Raw genomic sequence first — 15955 nt, 5'->3', positions numbered from 1 at the left:
AATTTGTGACCAAATGGAGTGTCAGAATACGCTAAAGGTTTATGAATATATAATGAATACAAAGTCCCTCTTTGTTGCAAAATGGATTACTTGTTTAAAGTTAGCATATCTGACATCTGATTACATTATCAAGAAAGCCATAAAAAATAAGCCACTAAGGGCTGGTTTGCATGTTAAGTCATAGGTTCACTGCTTTTTGCACATGCTAGAAGAAACCTGAGAAAATCACACCTCTCTCCCTTGCTTTGCTAGGCAGCCAGAAGGATTCAACTTCCTTTTCAAAGGATGCTAGTTTAGCATTAAGTATGAACCAAATATTGTGAGTCAAAAAACCCTTAAATTAATTCAATTTAAACAAGGCAACTCCGAACCATGGGTTATGAAGCTGACTTCTTTAACTAACCACAGTTGATTTAATTCAGAGTTCATTTGACTTGTCCATGTTGAGCCAGGATTCTTAACAGAGTGGAGCACACAGAGTAGAGAAGAGTCAACCATTGTTTAGCGTTACATACAAATGTGGCTTAATACCACAAATATAGAGCATTTGTGTAACAGTTGTCACTAGCTATGAAACAGGCAGAACTTCCTAAGTGGCGAACATGCATTTCCTAAGTTATACATTGTCATTTAACATACTGAAATGAAAGGGAGACAGACAGACAGAGCAGGGGGCACTCACATCTAGAGACTTAATTTCTTCCAAGCTGAGTATTTCTCGAATAGGATTACTTTTCTGTTGTCGGATATAATCTGCTATGGCTGTCACCGATCTCTGACCCCGATATTCTCTCTTCATCATCATTCCATTCCGGAACAATTTTAGAGTTGGATATTTGCTTATCCTGTACCTTTGAGCTATGTCCGCTGAAAAAGTAATTAAAAAACATTTGAAAATATGCAAATTTAAATGTATAGAGTTAGTATTCGTTAACCAATAATGCTGCTATCCCCTTCTTTTAAATATCATGAGAGAAGTAATTAAAGTTTATTCTTTTAAAATCACAAGCTTCCAGAATATGGGTCAGTCAGAATCTCAACGTTTTCTATGTATGGTTGCTTTTAACTAATGGGGTATTTCAGACCTCAAATACCAATGTGTGTGGTTGGGACCTTGTACTATAAATAACCCTTAATATTGTACTATAAACAGTAATCCTTAACAAAATGTCTTTTTTTGACATGTAGTCACTGTCAGAAACATGGGAAGGGTTTAACCCCAATGCTAGACCAGCAATTCAAGTGTAGGAAGGTTATGTTTTCCCAATATGTACTTCAGATGTCCAGTCAGACCACTGTGTTGTTGAGGTAATATGTACAGTACACACATTAAGGAATCTGATCAGAATTTGCTTCTTAGCAAACTAGCACCTTTTAAAACACTTTTAACACAAACTTGCCCTTCTTCAAGAACCTCATACTATTAATTGGGTTTTGACTGCAGTAATTTAGCACTTAACCTAATTTAACCAATTAGCTAAATTAGCTGTTAATCACCTACATTTTAAGAGGCTGACATACCTAATTTCAGTTACCTTTAATTTTCTTTAAACCTTCTCTTAAGGTAATTTTGTATATATAGGGTTTTTTAAAAATACTTCATGTGATTATGGCAGTAACAATCCCAGAGAAATATGAATCAGACGGTTAAACTCAAAATAGGAAAGAGAATTGAAAATTGGACTCAAGTGTTAGTCAAGTCAGAGGGGACTAGAGACGTTAGACGTTTACAAGAGGAGTTAACTTATTTCTAACATGAGGTAAGGTTCACCCAAATGGCGTACATACTCCAGATGTGTATTACTGTCTAGTGCTGCAGTGATAGCTGTTTCCCTCAAAAGATGGAATCTGACACTTGTAGGTTACTTCCATTATAAAGATGAATCCAAGAGGGCCCTCCAAGTACCAAAAGTAAATCTCATTGGGGGGACCTATGCTTCATTGGTTCATACACAATGGCAGCTCCTTTGAATAAGTGTCTGACAAAAGGGTGCCCTGCAAAGGGGCTGTTGATGTTGGTATGGAGAACTCTTTCTACTGCCAACAGCTGCCTTTTTAGTGTGTGTGTGTGTGTGTGTGTGTGTGTGTGTGTGTCAAACCCTGACCCAATCTATCTTGCATGATTCTAAAGATATGAGGTACCTCTATAGCAATGGGGGGTGACTGTCTGACACCTACACTATACAGCAAACAAACCCTGTCCAAGTTATGGACAGTTATGGAAGATCTGTGGATGTCTACATTATCTGAACCACCTACTCAGATGGGTTCAATTCCAAGAGGTGTTCCTGTTCAATACCCACAGGCAAAGTTGTAACCAGTTAGATTGTGGGTGGAGGAATAGAGAACAAGGTAAGAAGATCCAACCACTTAGGAATTCTTCAACCTGGACTAAAGTTGATCAACTCTGAAAACCACAGGCATCTGAGGACCAGAGCCTGATAGCCTTATACTTTGCATAAAGTCCATGCAATCAATGGCAGGGTAGGGAATACACCTGTGTTCTCTCTATACACATTTTCTGCTTCCATATCTTGAGATGAACTGTGGTATCCTGTTGGTGCACAATAGAAGAAGACCGATATTCCTCCTTGTCTCAACATCATATATCCATCTTACTTCATGGACAAAAGAGGGAATGTGTGAGGATGTGCTTGGTCAATATGGTACCTATATTAAAGAATACTATGGAAATGCCACTGGTTTTGATGCCAGTATTAAAGCTATGGATCTCCCATAGCTTTAACATGTAGCTTTAATACAATTTAGCAGTGAAGTTTTTTATGACGTCAGTACAGTGGACGCTCGGGTTGCGAACGTGGTCCATGTAGGAGGCACGTTCGCAACCTGCAGTGCTGTGTCTGCACACGAGCAGGTCGCGATTCGGTACTTCTGCGCATGTTCCGGTACTTCCGGGTTTCGGCATGTTCGTAACCCAAAAATGCGCAACCTGAAGCGTCTGTAACCTGAGGTATGACTGTAGTGTCTTTAAGCCAACAACCCATCCTCTTAAACCAGAAAAGCAAACGTTTGTGGACATGCTGGGGAGTACCTAAAAAGAATTGTCACACCATGTTCCATGTCAATTCTGCTCCCCTGTAGAAGGCAGAACAAGTTATTCCAAATTTTAGAAATAATTTAAACCATCATATTCTGCTGGGGTATGAACAGCCAATTAAAATAGCTTGTGACAAGAAAGGTTAAAACTATCTGAAACAAAAATTGCAGCTGAAGTACAGCGCCATACCAACAGATAGTTTGTAAAGTAAGCTTGTATGAGCAATGGAGGATGGATCCAAATGTCTCATGGCAAGAACAGTAGGCAGTTCTGAATACATTCGCCTGGTCTGCAGCCTCCTACCCACCTACCCGCTTCAGGGGGCTTCAGAGTAGCCATGTTCAGATAGTAAATAACAGCTTCTTAAACCTCATTCATGTTTTTCCCCCTTGCAGCTTCCTCTCCTACTCCCACTCTGTGCTTCATCCTGCTTCATTAAGCCAACATTTCCTCTTATAGCTAAGTTAAGCAACTCTGGTTCAATGTTATCCTGGTCTGCTAACCAACATTAAAACAGAGCTCCTCACTTTGAATATTATCAGGAAACAACAGATTAATGCAAACTAGGATTGCTGCAAAATAGCCAGCACACAATTTGATGAGGGGCATTTATGGTGTATGAGGTTATGGACAAACATCTGAATCATTTCCCTAAACTGTATACAGACTACCAAAACCACCATCTAGAGACAGTAGGGTTAGCATACCATCAGCAGTGCCTTTGGAAATTATCTTTCAGAAAAGTATAAAAAATGCAAAGACATGAAATGCTGTTTGAACTAATTCACAAGTCAAACAGTGAACATCTTAAATAATTTCATTAAACCTTGACATGTGATACAAGTGGAGTCAACACAATTATAGCTACTACAATATACTTCTAAAATTGAAAACATAAAAGGGCAAACAATGTTATGATTTTTATTCATCAACAACATGTGTTGTTCATCAAAGTACTTGTTGCTGACTTCCAAAAGATTCCTACCTGAAACTGGTATAGCTGGCGCACTGAATAATTGGAAACATATAATGGGGGGAGGGGGAATCTACAGGTGTACATTTAGCAAAGCCCATTACATGTCCTCTGCCTCCCCCACCGCCCCGATGCCCGGTGTGGTGGCAGCGATCTAGTAGGAAAACGTGCTGGTGGACACGCTCTTTGGCGTTGGGGCGCCTGAGAAGGCATTCTGGGAAGGCTGCACACCGCCTTTTGCCAGGAAGCAGGAGGAGAACAACGACCGGGAGCAGGGCCGTCTTTAGCAGATGCAGAGGTTTGGGAGGGAAGCTGCGCGCAGCTTTCCTCCTAAGCCTCTGCGGGGATTGCTCTCCTCCTGCGGAGGCTTGGGAAGAAAGCTGCATGCCCACCAGCCATATAGTTGGCGGGGCGCAGCTGGCGGGTGCGCAGGGAAAGGGGAGGCTGCCGGCAAAGCCGTGCAGCTCCCCCACTCCCTAGGGTGCCCCTGAGAGGCCGGCACCCTGGCGCAACGAACCACTAAGACCAATGGGAAAGACGGCTCTGACAGTTTCCAGCAGACACCTGCAACTTTCTGCTACCAGGAACCAGATCATATTAATTCAGGAAAGGAAGCACTTTATTTGGTAGGCTGCTCTTGACTGTTCAATCACTGTTAAGAGACTCCTTTCATTATATCTGCAGCATGGCATAATAATAATAATAATAATAATAATAAGGCATTATTTTCTTTTCCAACCCTTTCCCACAGTATTACAACAAAACTTCACAATCATGTTAACCAAAAATTAAAGTGTATTTAATTTCCAGGCAGCCTCGCCAATTAAATCTGGACCCTTCCAATCAACCACAGTCTCAGCACCCAGTTTTCTACACTTCCCGCTTTTTTGTTCTTTTAAGAAGCATGGTAAAACAGAAAAGCACTAATGCCTTCAGAATTTTAAGAATTGAATCTACACATCCTCCCAACAGAACATCCTTATATTGGTTGTGAGGGCAAGTAAAATGACATTTTGTCGTTAGGTATCAAACATTGTGCAGGACATCAATAATTCTTTTTAATTTGCTGGGCCTCAAAGACTGGAAGGCTGGAGCTGCCAGGGCCCACAGTAGGCTTAAGCACCAGTGCACAAACAGAAGATAGATTTGAGAGCCTGACCACTGTGAATGCGGTTAAGAATGTGAAAGCAGCTACTTCTGCTTCCTACAGAGACTGCAGTTTCACAAGGGGAATGCTATTTGCATTGCAAATGATGCCTCTGCCCAATTAACACCACTAAAAGCCAATGTATACTATACACTCGGAAACCAAAGGTGTTGAGTTTTATTATTAAAAAGCTCATGTCTACTGTTAAAGGGAAAGAATACTTAATTCAGAATCTTTATAGTATGTGATGCTATACAGTAAACACAGAAGGGTGACATGAGACAGTTTAAATGGCAGCTCATTATATGGCTCAATTTGCTGTTCTGTGGCTGGGTCAACCATACCCATTACTGGCGTAATCAGGCATAACGAACTGTACCCATTATGATGCACAGAGAGTAACACTCATGTGTATTGGAGGATAGATGGGTTTTTAAAAAATCTAAGTTAAGAGTTTTAAAAAATATATCCTGATTTAAAGGGAAGCCAAATAGAAACCAAACATGTTCAAACAAAGACTTGAAGGCTTGGATTGCAAGATACCTTAAATTCATGTTATGTTTCCTGCCCCCTTCTTCCTGCTGCAGTAATCTGTGATGCCCAAAAATGTCTCCCTAGAAGGAAGATGCTGGGCGTAGAATGAAATGGGACATTTTGCTTCAATGAACCTCCTTGAGCATTTATCTTAGGATCCAAGCCATTGTCTTTTAAACGTGAATCATGACCGTGTATCAAACACTGGGTTAGGGCTGCTTTTCTATGTAAAAGAGAACCAGACCCCTTCGTGCTGAAAAAGCACCTCACAAGTAAAAGAGATTTCTGTATATTTCTTTCCAATTTTAGATTAGGGAAGGTATACACAGACCTACTTTTCCCAATACCACAAACCCCTGCATTTTATTTTATTATATTTTCTTTAAAACATATTTGCAAGAGAATGCAATTTCAAGCTTGGGGAAACTGTGTTGAATAATGCAGGTTATCGGCAGCCTTTACATACAAGGTTTGTAGAAATTCCTCTCTTTTGAAATATATTTATAATTCGTTTTACTAGATATACTTTTTAAACCACTGCAAAAGCTTGTACTTGCTCTAAAGAGGTTTCAAGACTTGAATTTGCACAACAAGACATTTAAAATGGTAACAGCTGAATGAAAAAGGATTACTCACAGTGCTGATCACAATCTACTCTGGCAAACACAACTTGATTCTTATCTGGGAAATCCTCTTTAATGACATTAGAAGCTTCCTCAAAAATAGGATGCAGCATTTGACTAAAACGACACCTGTTGAAAGGGAGAATACAAAAAAAGGTCCAATTATTGAAAATAAAATATCTGGGGATTCCATATATAGCACCATTTGAAGCGGTAATTCTACTGTGGATTGTCATTCCCACCCACACGGAGGGGAGCAAGCGGGGGAGCCCAAGGCAGTTTCTAGTTCTAAGGGTCTACTCCTGGGAAGTACCACCTGGCCATGCAGATAGGCTACATTAGACACAAATAAAATATATCTACTCGAAGTTTAAAAGCAGATTGAGAAAATATTTTGTATGTTCTGCTAATTAAATACAATAAATTTAACATTGTCTAATTTCTGTTTTGAGTCTTACAATTGCAGAAGTTTGAAAGTACTGTGTTGGTATAACTGTCCAATAGAAGAAATACTTACCAATCAGCATAAAAATTCACTAAAGCAACATCTGCATTGTCTAAAGGAAAGAATGACATTTTATTGTTAAATGTTGCGACAGCAAAAAACCAAGGCCTAACTAGGCGCACACACACACACACACACAAAATCAATCTTGACATTACAGCTCCCAGAATTGCAATAGAGAGAATTTGAGCATATATGAATTCAAAGTTTGAGCTAGCTTTAGTTACAAAACCTGAATTACTAGGCTAACTTTCCTCCCTATTTATTCTCTCTTTCTTCTGGAATGTGTTGCTCTATGCTGTAAAGGTACGTACATTTGGACACCAGTTGTCAGTGGCCTTGTAAATTAATGTAAGAACCTTGAACCTGTCCTGGTAAAATTAGCATTACACAGTCACACTTTTCACACAAAACCAAACTTATAATTGGGAAGTAAGGGTTGCAATTATGGATACTGATGAGAAAGTGAACCCCACTAAACTCAGTGCTTACTTCTGAATATACTGTATGTGCCTAGGACTGCAGTGTAACTTTGATTTTACTTTTAGATTTGCGTTATGAAGCTTCTCCAGTGTTACTGAGTTCCAAAGATAAAAGCAGTTTTTAAAGCAATTTTTATCTGTCACTGTTGCGCTCAATTTAGGATTCTTGCATTAGCTCTCTTTCGGTGTCATCCTGTCCTAACCAACAAAAGTAGACATGCACAGAACAAACTAAAACTGAACATAAAGACATACTTAAAGGAATTCAGTGTTCTCCCCAGACTACTTATGACTCTGAATGCTGGCAGGAACACATACCAAAAATGAATTCAACAATATATTGCTTGAGAAAAGCAAATGTGTTTGTATAAAAACAACAGGGCAAAGGTTTGCATACTCACTTAAAGTATCATCTATATTCCCACCATCGAGGCTTGTTATTTCACTTCTTGCTGGATTAAAAAACCAGGACACCTGCAAAAGTACACACGTTTTAATAAACAATCTGACATTTATCCATCTCATTCTTTCTTGGTCAAATCCTCCTCCTTGTATTATAATGAAGGGAGCTCCATGCATTAAAAGAACAGGGCGGGTCATGTAGGTGACTCTCACATATTCAGCATGAACATCTACATGATACTGTAGGGGTTCCAGCCCAGGTAGAGGTCCACGTGTGTACGGTTCTTTGTTGCAAAACATCCACACTGCTGCTTCAACGTGTGCAGTGAGCTCAAGAAATATGAAACACAATCCAAGTTTCCACAGTGTTGATGGCACAACGGAAGTCCATCCTAATATCCAGGAAAAGGAGCAAATATGCAAGGGCAAAATGCTAAGTCTGGCAATTCATTTATGCATTTTAAAAGACTTGCCAGGCTTTACTTTAGAAATAAATCTTAAAGTTAAGCAAAATATCTCCACATATATGTTACTCTTTTCTGGTTTAATGTAACTAAAATAGTGGGGCCTTTAGCATTTTGAAGTTTGCTGCCCAGGGATCATTTGGGAGGAAGGGTGGGATAAAATTTTAATGAATAAATATATTAATAAAGAACATAAATACATGTTACAAAAAAAGGGGGAACTGTAGCAAACCACGGAAAATATAAGGGTGGAAATAGGAGATACACAGATATGGTCAAAATAGGTATTATGCTAATTCAATAAAATTAAAACATGCCCAAAAGCATAAAGGTAAAGGTAAAGGGACCCCTGACCATTAGGTTCTGTTGCAGATGACTCTGGGGTTGCGGCGCACATCTCGCTTTATTGGCCAAGGAAGCTGGCGTACAGCTTCCGGGTCATGCGGCCAGCGCATGGAAACGCTGTTTACCTTCCCGCCAGAGCGGTACCTATTTATCTACTTGCACTTTGATGTGCTTTCGAACTGCTAGGTGGGCGTGAGCTGGGACTGAGCAATGGGAGCTCACCCCATCGCGGGATTCAAACTGCCGCTTATCGGCAAGCCCTAGGCTCTGTGGTTTAACCCACAGTGCCACCCGCGTCCCTTCCCAAAAGCATAGGATTTAAATATTTTTAATATTTAAATATTAAATAGTTTAAATATTTTGCTGGATCTACCTAATGAAAGAAAAAGGAAATGGAAGCACAGGAGGTCAAGAAGGTATCATTTTCAATAAAGCAAATGCCAAACAATGTATTAAAACATTTTGGTTAAGAATGAAATGAAAAGTTTTAGAATTTCCTACATTAAACCCACCCACCCACGCCTGGCACTGGATGAAAATTGCAGAAATTCAGTAAAACTACTGAGACGATTAAAAAAACCCCAATAAATTATTTGTATTTTTTTCAACACTACAGTTCTTCAGACATCAATAATAACAATACATTATAATCACTGGCCTCCCTTCCACCCTTCCATGGTTTCCTCCAAATATCAATTGCTGCTGCATATTATAATCCATCCATAGCTTCTTTTTCTCATTTTAATCTTGATATCCCTTTCACTGCTGAATTTACTCTAAGACTACTAGCAATTTAAGTGAAAGGGAAATTTAAGTACAGTACTGTAGAGGATAGATAACTAATTTATGGTGCAAGGTATTAACTGCAGCTTGCAGTCTGAACAAGATTTATTAGAAAAACTAAAAAGACATACTGCTGAAATACAGAATGGGGAAGTGTGCTTAATTAAGGTTAAACGAGACATCAAATTCATCTGATAATCAAAGGTTAATGCAGTGGGCATACAGAGCAATTCTGCAGTATCACAAATGCTTCTATGTCCTGAATACTGGAACAACTTAAACTTTTGTTCTGCAATAACCAATGACATTTCTCTTTACCTAAAAAAATGCATTTCTTTTGATAGTCAAGACAATACACATTGTTAGGTTTCCTTTCATTAAGCAGGCCAAATTGCTAAATATATTTCAGTAGTTTTCATTAGCAAATCCTAGCTAGAACCTCGTTTGTGGTTTAGCCTCGACTAAACAGGATTACAACACTTTCTCTTGCATTAGCTCTTTTCTGCAAAAAAAAAAAAAGGTAATTCTGCTACATGCTTAACAAGGTGCACTTAAAATCCCACACAAACTACCGTAGTTTATTTTCTTTAAAGTGACTTTCTCTCTCCAGTTCAAATACCCGAAGCAGCTAGTAGTATAAACATTTCATGATCAGCAATAATGTGAAGCAACACTTGCAATATAAAAAAATACACAAGAGCAGCAATAAAATGCAAGAGAAGCTATAGTCGAAGAGAGAAATCTAAGTAGCAAGAAAACCCAGGGCTTGCTTGAAAAGTATATAATCTGACTTCACATGGCAGAGGATTCCACATCGTGGGTACCACCACAGAAAAAGCCCTCTGAACCCACTACAGAAAAACCATCAACTGCACCTCAGAAAGTAGTGGCATGCAAAATAAAGCGTCTCCTAAGATGGACAGACAGACTCAGGTCATCCCTTGAAATAACTTTGCCCCAAGGTCCAGGCTTGGGAACTATACCCCCTCTGAAGAGGTGGGGGGACCTATTAGGATGGTCCACCGAATGATATGACTGGTGTTACTTTTGAAGCCCTGGGCATTCCCTGGAACACCTGAATGACTCAGGCTGTTGACATGATTGCCCCTGAACACTCTCTCCCTTTTTGTGGAGCCCATTTGGCTCCTTGGTATCAGGGATCGAAATTAGCAGGGCGCCAGGTACATTTTGCACCTAAAGATTCTCCATTTGTGAGCACCTCAAAAGGTCTGGGTGCCATTTTTTGCGCCTGGCTGACATTCAAAGATTACCGAAATGTATGTGCTTTGAAGCCTCGAAGTATGAGGATAGACAATATGTTAAGGAGTTTAACAATAAAGAGTAACAGTGCTAAGTAGTGTTGCCAATAGATCTCCCCTAACCCTTTTATCATGTTTTTTTCACTTCCACAGATGGGCATGTGTAGGAGTATTAAAGTATACCGTTGGCTTATGTAGTTCTATGGTATTGTTTATCAACCTGTCCCTAGACTCATGATCTTAAATATCACCAGCTGAATGAAATTGCTGGTAATTTAAATGTTTCATTTGTAGTAAACCACTTAGAAGTTCAATACATCAAGTGATATACAAATTTGGTTGAATAAAGAAGATCAGTACTGAAAACATAACCCTGGGCTCCTTCAGTCATTTGGGCAGTCAGGTACTACCTGCTAGAAGCTCTGTGGAGAAAGAGTCTGGTGGGCATGGGACTTGGTCCTGACCTCCCTGTATTACAAAAGTTATGCTTTTAAGTACTATATGAACATTGATAGACATATAACCTGACATGTCTATGTACATACACAAGGGATCTGGGGCTATCTAAGGTGAACATCTTTAAATAAATCAATAATCTCCAATACAGTGGTGTTGCAGAAACTCTCATACCATGAAATCGTTACTCCTAAGCCTCTCTTAAATGCCATTTACATACATTTCCAGCACAGTTCTCTCAATTAGCCCTAAATAGAAACCCAACCTCCTGTCAGGAAAGATTAATGAGCAAAGGTGTTGCTGAAGTGAAAAGGGCTACTAGACACAAAATTAGAAATTACAACATACCCAAAATGGGGTCAGAAACCTTTTTACAATTGACAGTATTATGTACATCAGGGCAAACCAAAGTTGGTCAGCAGAATAAGATGTGATGACAGAAAATAAAAAAGGTACCGTATTTTTCGCTCTATAACACGCACCCGACCATAACACACACGTAGTTTTTAGAGGAGGAAAATCCGTAGGCATGCCACCCGTAGGTATTCCCTCCATAACACGCACAGACATTTCCCCTTACTTTTTAGGAGGAAAAAAGTGAGTGTTATGGTGCAAAAAATATGGTAAGTCTTCAAAAGCAGGCTGCTGAACAGCTGTAAGGCATGGGTGACGGTACTAGAATTTCAAGTGGCGAAGCAATGCTGAGGAAGCTCTGTCCACCCATTCCCATCTTATGGGCTTCAAGACTAAAAGTAAGCCCAGGTAAGAGAAAAGTTACAAGGGTGGGTGGGCCAGAGGAAAGGTTCAGCACTTTTCATTTGAAAATTGCTCTCACACTTCACTAGGGCTGAGCAATGTCTGGCTTCCTACATCATGATATATCACCAGCTAAACATTGTGATATTTTGATACGTATCACAATGTCTGAAATAAGGATGTAAGGTGAACAGGGCAATGTCCTGAAAACTGTTACTGTACTCCTTAGGAGTCTAAAACGGATACATTTTTACTTAACTATAACTTTTTGTTACAACTGTTGGCTTGTATTAAAAAACAACAGTTAAGGATCTGGGCAAAGGTAGCATCAGATTGAAGCCACAGAATTAGAAGACATATTTATTCCATTCTTGTACTCTAATTCCTTGCAGCCTATGAGATATAGAGGCTCAGTGTGCATGTCACAGTTAACAGTTTAACATGAATGTGCTGAACTGAGCTGTTTTGCTCTACCCTGAGGATTAAAAGAAGCTTACTGTTTTGGAATCAAGGACTGTGCTTTGTCTTGCTCCAAACCAACGGTTAGTGCTGTTTGAAGCAAAACCACAGTTCCCAGTTTAGACACAATGCTAAATTAGGGATCATGGTTTGTTTCCCCCACAATAGCAAGGATGAACAAAGTGGGTGAGATCAGGTTGTGCACACTAAATCACTATACAGTTTACCATGATGTGTGAATGCTGTTATAGTCGTTTCAAGAATCCACATGAACAGGAAGAGTCAGTCCACAAATCTATCACTTCCCTAAGAAGTCTCCATGTCAATTTTCTTCCCTTCAGCAATGTTCCCTGGTTTCACCTTTTGTACATCACTCAGACTTTCATCAGGCAGTGTGTCAAGGATTCCACTGAATGTTTGGGTTAAACCAGCCCTTGGATATACACAAATAGCATAAACCTTTGTAAGTTAGCATGCTTTTTGCTACTATTAAATATGCTCCTTTAAGTACTACAGCAGTCCTAGAACAACAGTGAGCTAATTTCCACAATCACATTTTATAAGTAGACTCCTATCTCTTTGATCTCTGTACACAAAAATTTCTACCAGTAACTGCTGAGTGGAAACTGGTAACTGAAATAAGAACAGGGAAGTACTCGCATTATTACAAACATACTTATTAGCACAAAGCAACATGTACCCATTTAAATATACAAATATTGCTCAAAATACCATGAGCTCAATTTATGATATCCTTTAAGCGTCACTTAAAACACCATCCAAAACCAAAACTACCTAGTTGCTTCTGTCTTATTCAGTACTTGCAGATATCAAAACTCACACAGCAAGTTTGTATCAGTTTATATAAACACACAATATGTTTATATTGGGCTTTAAAAATAACGCTGAATACTAGCATTTTTTCTAACTCTGCAATACTAGAATGGAGCATACTATTTGCTGCTAGTACCAGGATTTTTATTTTTTTCCAGCTATGTTAATACAACAGTATACAAGTATATTCTAAATGTACTTTGATCTGATCAACATGGATCAATCATCAATAAAAACAAGCTCTCAATTATTTTGTTTCCTATTCTTCTAGCTTCTATAATTTTTGCTTTCTCCCTAAGTTCACTATTTGATTGTTCTCCTTACCCTCTCAGATACCCCCAATTCATCATTTTTCCTAAGTGTATCCCACATGAAACATAATCCATACACTAATGAAATTAATACAGGAACTGCCTTCCAAAACCAGAGCCATGTACCATAAAATCCATAATTTGTTTTTAATCATCAGGTGACGGCACAGCTCAAGAGACGGCAGAAAACACACAGTAATAACTCAATTAAAGGCTCACTCAATATTTAAATGGAATCTTAATCTGCATCATTTGCTCAACAGCTTTCAAAGCATTGAGCTGGTTCACACATCACATTTGATCACAGTTTTAAAAAGAATGCTGGTGCACACTACTGAAAAGTTCTTGCTGTGATTCTTCCCCATACCTGCCTCATAACAAGCCAGAATCTGGCTTATCATGACATACAAGCCTGCCATAACAAGGCAGACTCTGGTTTGTTTTGCGGCACCCAGAGAGGACCATAATGAAAACTTCCATTTAAACCACACTTCATTTCATTTTCAGGTTTGATTTAATTTGAAATGCAAACTGGGCCATTTGCTCACTAGCCACTTTCCTGGTCATCTATGTCATATAATTATTCCCCTGGCATCCAGATACAAAAGCTGTAAGAAGTTGAGGTCGCCTTGATGTGTGCAGAGTTTGAAATTAGCAGGACTCCAGCACATTTTGTGCCTGAAGATTCTCCATTTGTGAGCACCTCTAAAAGTCTGGGTGCCATTTTTTGTGCCTGGTTTACACTCAAGGATTATTGAAATGTATGTGCTTTGAAGCCTCAAAGTATACGTTAAGGATAGAGTACGTATATCCTTAACAAGTATATGTTAACAATAAAGAGTAGAGTATAGTGGTAACAATAAAGAGATTAGTATAAGTGGAAGAACACTGGTCAAGTGGATAATACCAAGCTAGGTGAATCAATGGTCAATGACTTGGTATAAGACAGCTTCTTATGTTACTATCTTCAGAAGCTTGGTCTCTATTGCAAAGATTTCGTAGTCAAAGTTCTGTTAACCATATGACTAAGAAATGGAACTTGAGAAATACAATTTGGTCTTTTTCAACTACAAAGGACTGGCAAGCACAATTTGTTCTGGTTCACATATAACATTAAACCATGCACTATGTGTGTGAGCCAAACTGGCCTGAGTGAAGCCACCAACTTCTGTGCTCTCCCCTACTCTTCTCCTATGCAGCTGGAAAAAGGACTTTCCTAGAGTTCATGTTCACTTCCAAATAATCCTGGCTTCAAATGACGTAAGACTCACAGAATGTAGTCTGAAATCTTCTAGACAATTTTTAAACAAGCCAACTTCAAACCATGGGTTATGAAGATGGCTGACTAGCTAACTCTTGCAGTCAATTCCAACTCTACAATTCTATGGTTTGTACATGCTAAGCTATGATTCTCTGAAAGGGAAACTAAATGCTAGCAAAGCCCTTTAATATGACGATGTGAGATAAGGGGGAAGGGGTGTGGCACATTCTAATGTGGTTTAGTGTTAAGTGCAAACCAGATATCAAAATCTCTTGGCCAGTTCTTGTTTCCTCTGGCAACACTGTTTATGGTTTTGCTTGATTCAGCAGCTGTTTTTTTTATGCTCAAGAAAGGAAAGCATTTTGAGTCAGACCCAAACTTGATAGGATTGTGGCCCGATTTGAACCAAGCCAAGTCTTTTTGAAAAGGGCGGATTCATATGCCATCCCACCCACCCCCTTCAGCATTTAAGTGCTACTTATCTCTCTGCTTGTTCATGAGAAATAATAAAATTAGATGACTTAGTTTTGGTTGAGTAAGAAAGACAGAAACAGCACCAGTCAATTTTTACAGGATTCTCCTGTTGTACTAATCTGATGAATACCTGTGATGAAAATCAAAGCTGCTTCAACACTTTGTTCCTTCAGCATTATGTCTGATAAAAACCTATCTTCCATTAGACAAGGTAAACAATACATAGACACACAAGGCTGTTTTGCCCTTTAAACTTGTCTGGCAGGAACCAAAGAGACAACCTTCCCAATTTATGCCACCTAAAACTACTTTCATGGGCTAAGGAATGAGTAACTTCTGAACTTACAATGAAACCTATTTGTTTGGGTGTTAACTTTCCCCTTGTCAATCAAATCACTTGGTGCATGTCTTCAAAGTGGATAGCTTAAGGTGCCCTGGTTGCCACTGCCAAATCACTCTGCATGAAGTAAGGATGCTGCTGCCTGATGAAAGTCACAGTGAGATAAGGTGTTAGAGAAAGAATCAGTTAGAAAATTACTGTTTTCTTTTTAATTCACTTTCTGATATCTCCTTTTTCTTGCTTTATTTTAATAAACAACCTTGAATTACAAACCTGAAGTTAAAAGACCATACTTGATTGCAGGACTGTAGACCCATGTCTAAGGCAGCATTCAAAATTCGCCAGGCACATTTTGCACCTGGCTATTGGTCACTTGTGACCAAGATGCCCAGGCGCCAGAATAGCACCAGACGTCTCCACCATCTGGAGGTGTATGCCTGGGAATCCTTGGATCTAGCCTGTTTTCACACACTAACAACACGTTCTGTA

The 15955-nt window shown here is 39.2% G+C and overlaps 1 protein-coding gene across 1 annotated transcript in view; it reads right to left on the bottom strand.

Annotated features, from left to right (window-relative positions):
• ERP44 (endoplasmic reticulum protein 44) overlaps positions 1–15955 on the bottom strand; it is a 38025-nt gene that overhangs the window by 11744 nt on the left and 10326 nt on the right. Inside the window, exons 3-6 of the mRNA XM_083473308.1 lie at positions 7724–7796; positions 6853–6892; positions 6349–6464; positions 683–867 (exon numbers count right to left, since the gene is read on the bottom strand). Coding sequence (XP_083329434.1) covers positions 683–867; positions 6349–6464; positions 6853–6892; positions 7724–7796 — 414 coding nt within the window. The remainder of the gene's footprint in view (positions 1–682; positions 868–6348; positions 6465–6852; positions 6893–7723; positions 7797–15955) is intronic.

Source organism: Podarcis liolepis (genome assembly GCF_965112155.1).
Source record: "Podarcis liolepis genome assembly, chromosome: 13".
Taxonomy (NCBI): domain Eukaryota; kingdom Metazoa; phylum Chordata; class Lepidosauria; order Squamata; family Lacertidae; genus Podarcis; species Podarcis liolepis.
This window is presented reverse-complemented; position numbering and strand designations above follow the sequence as displayed.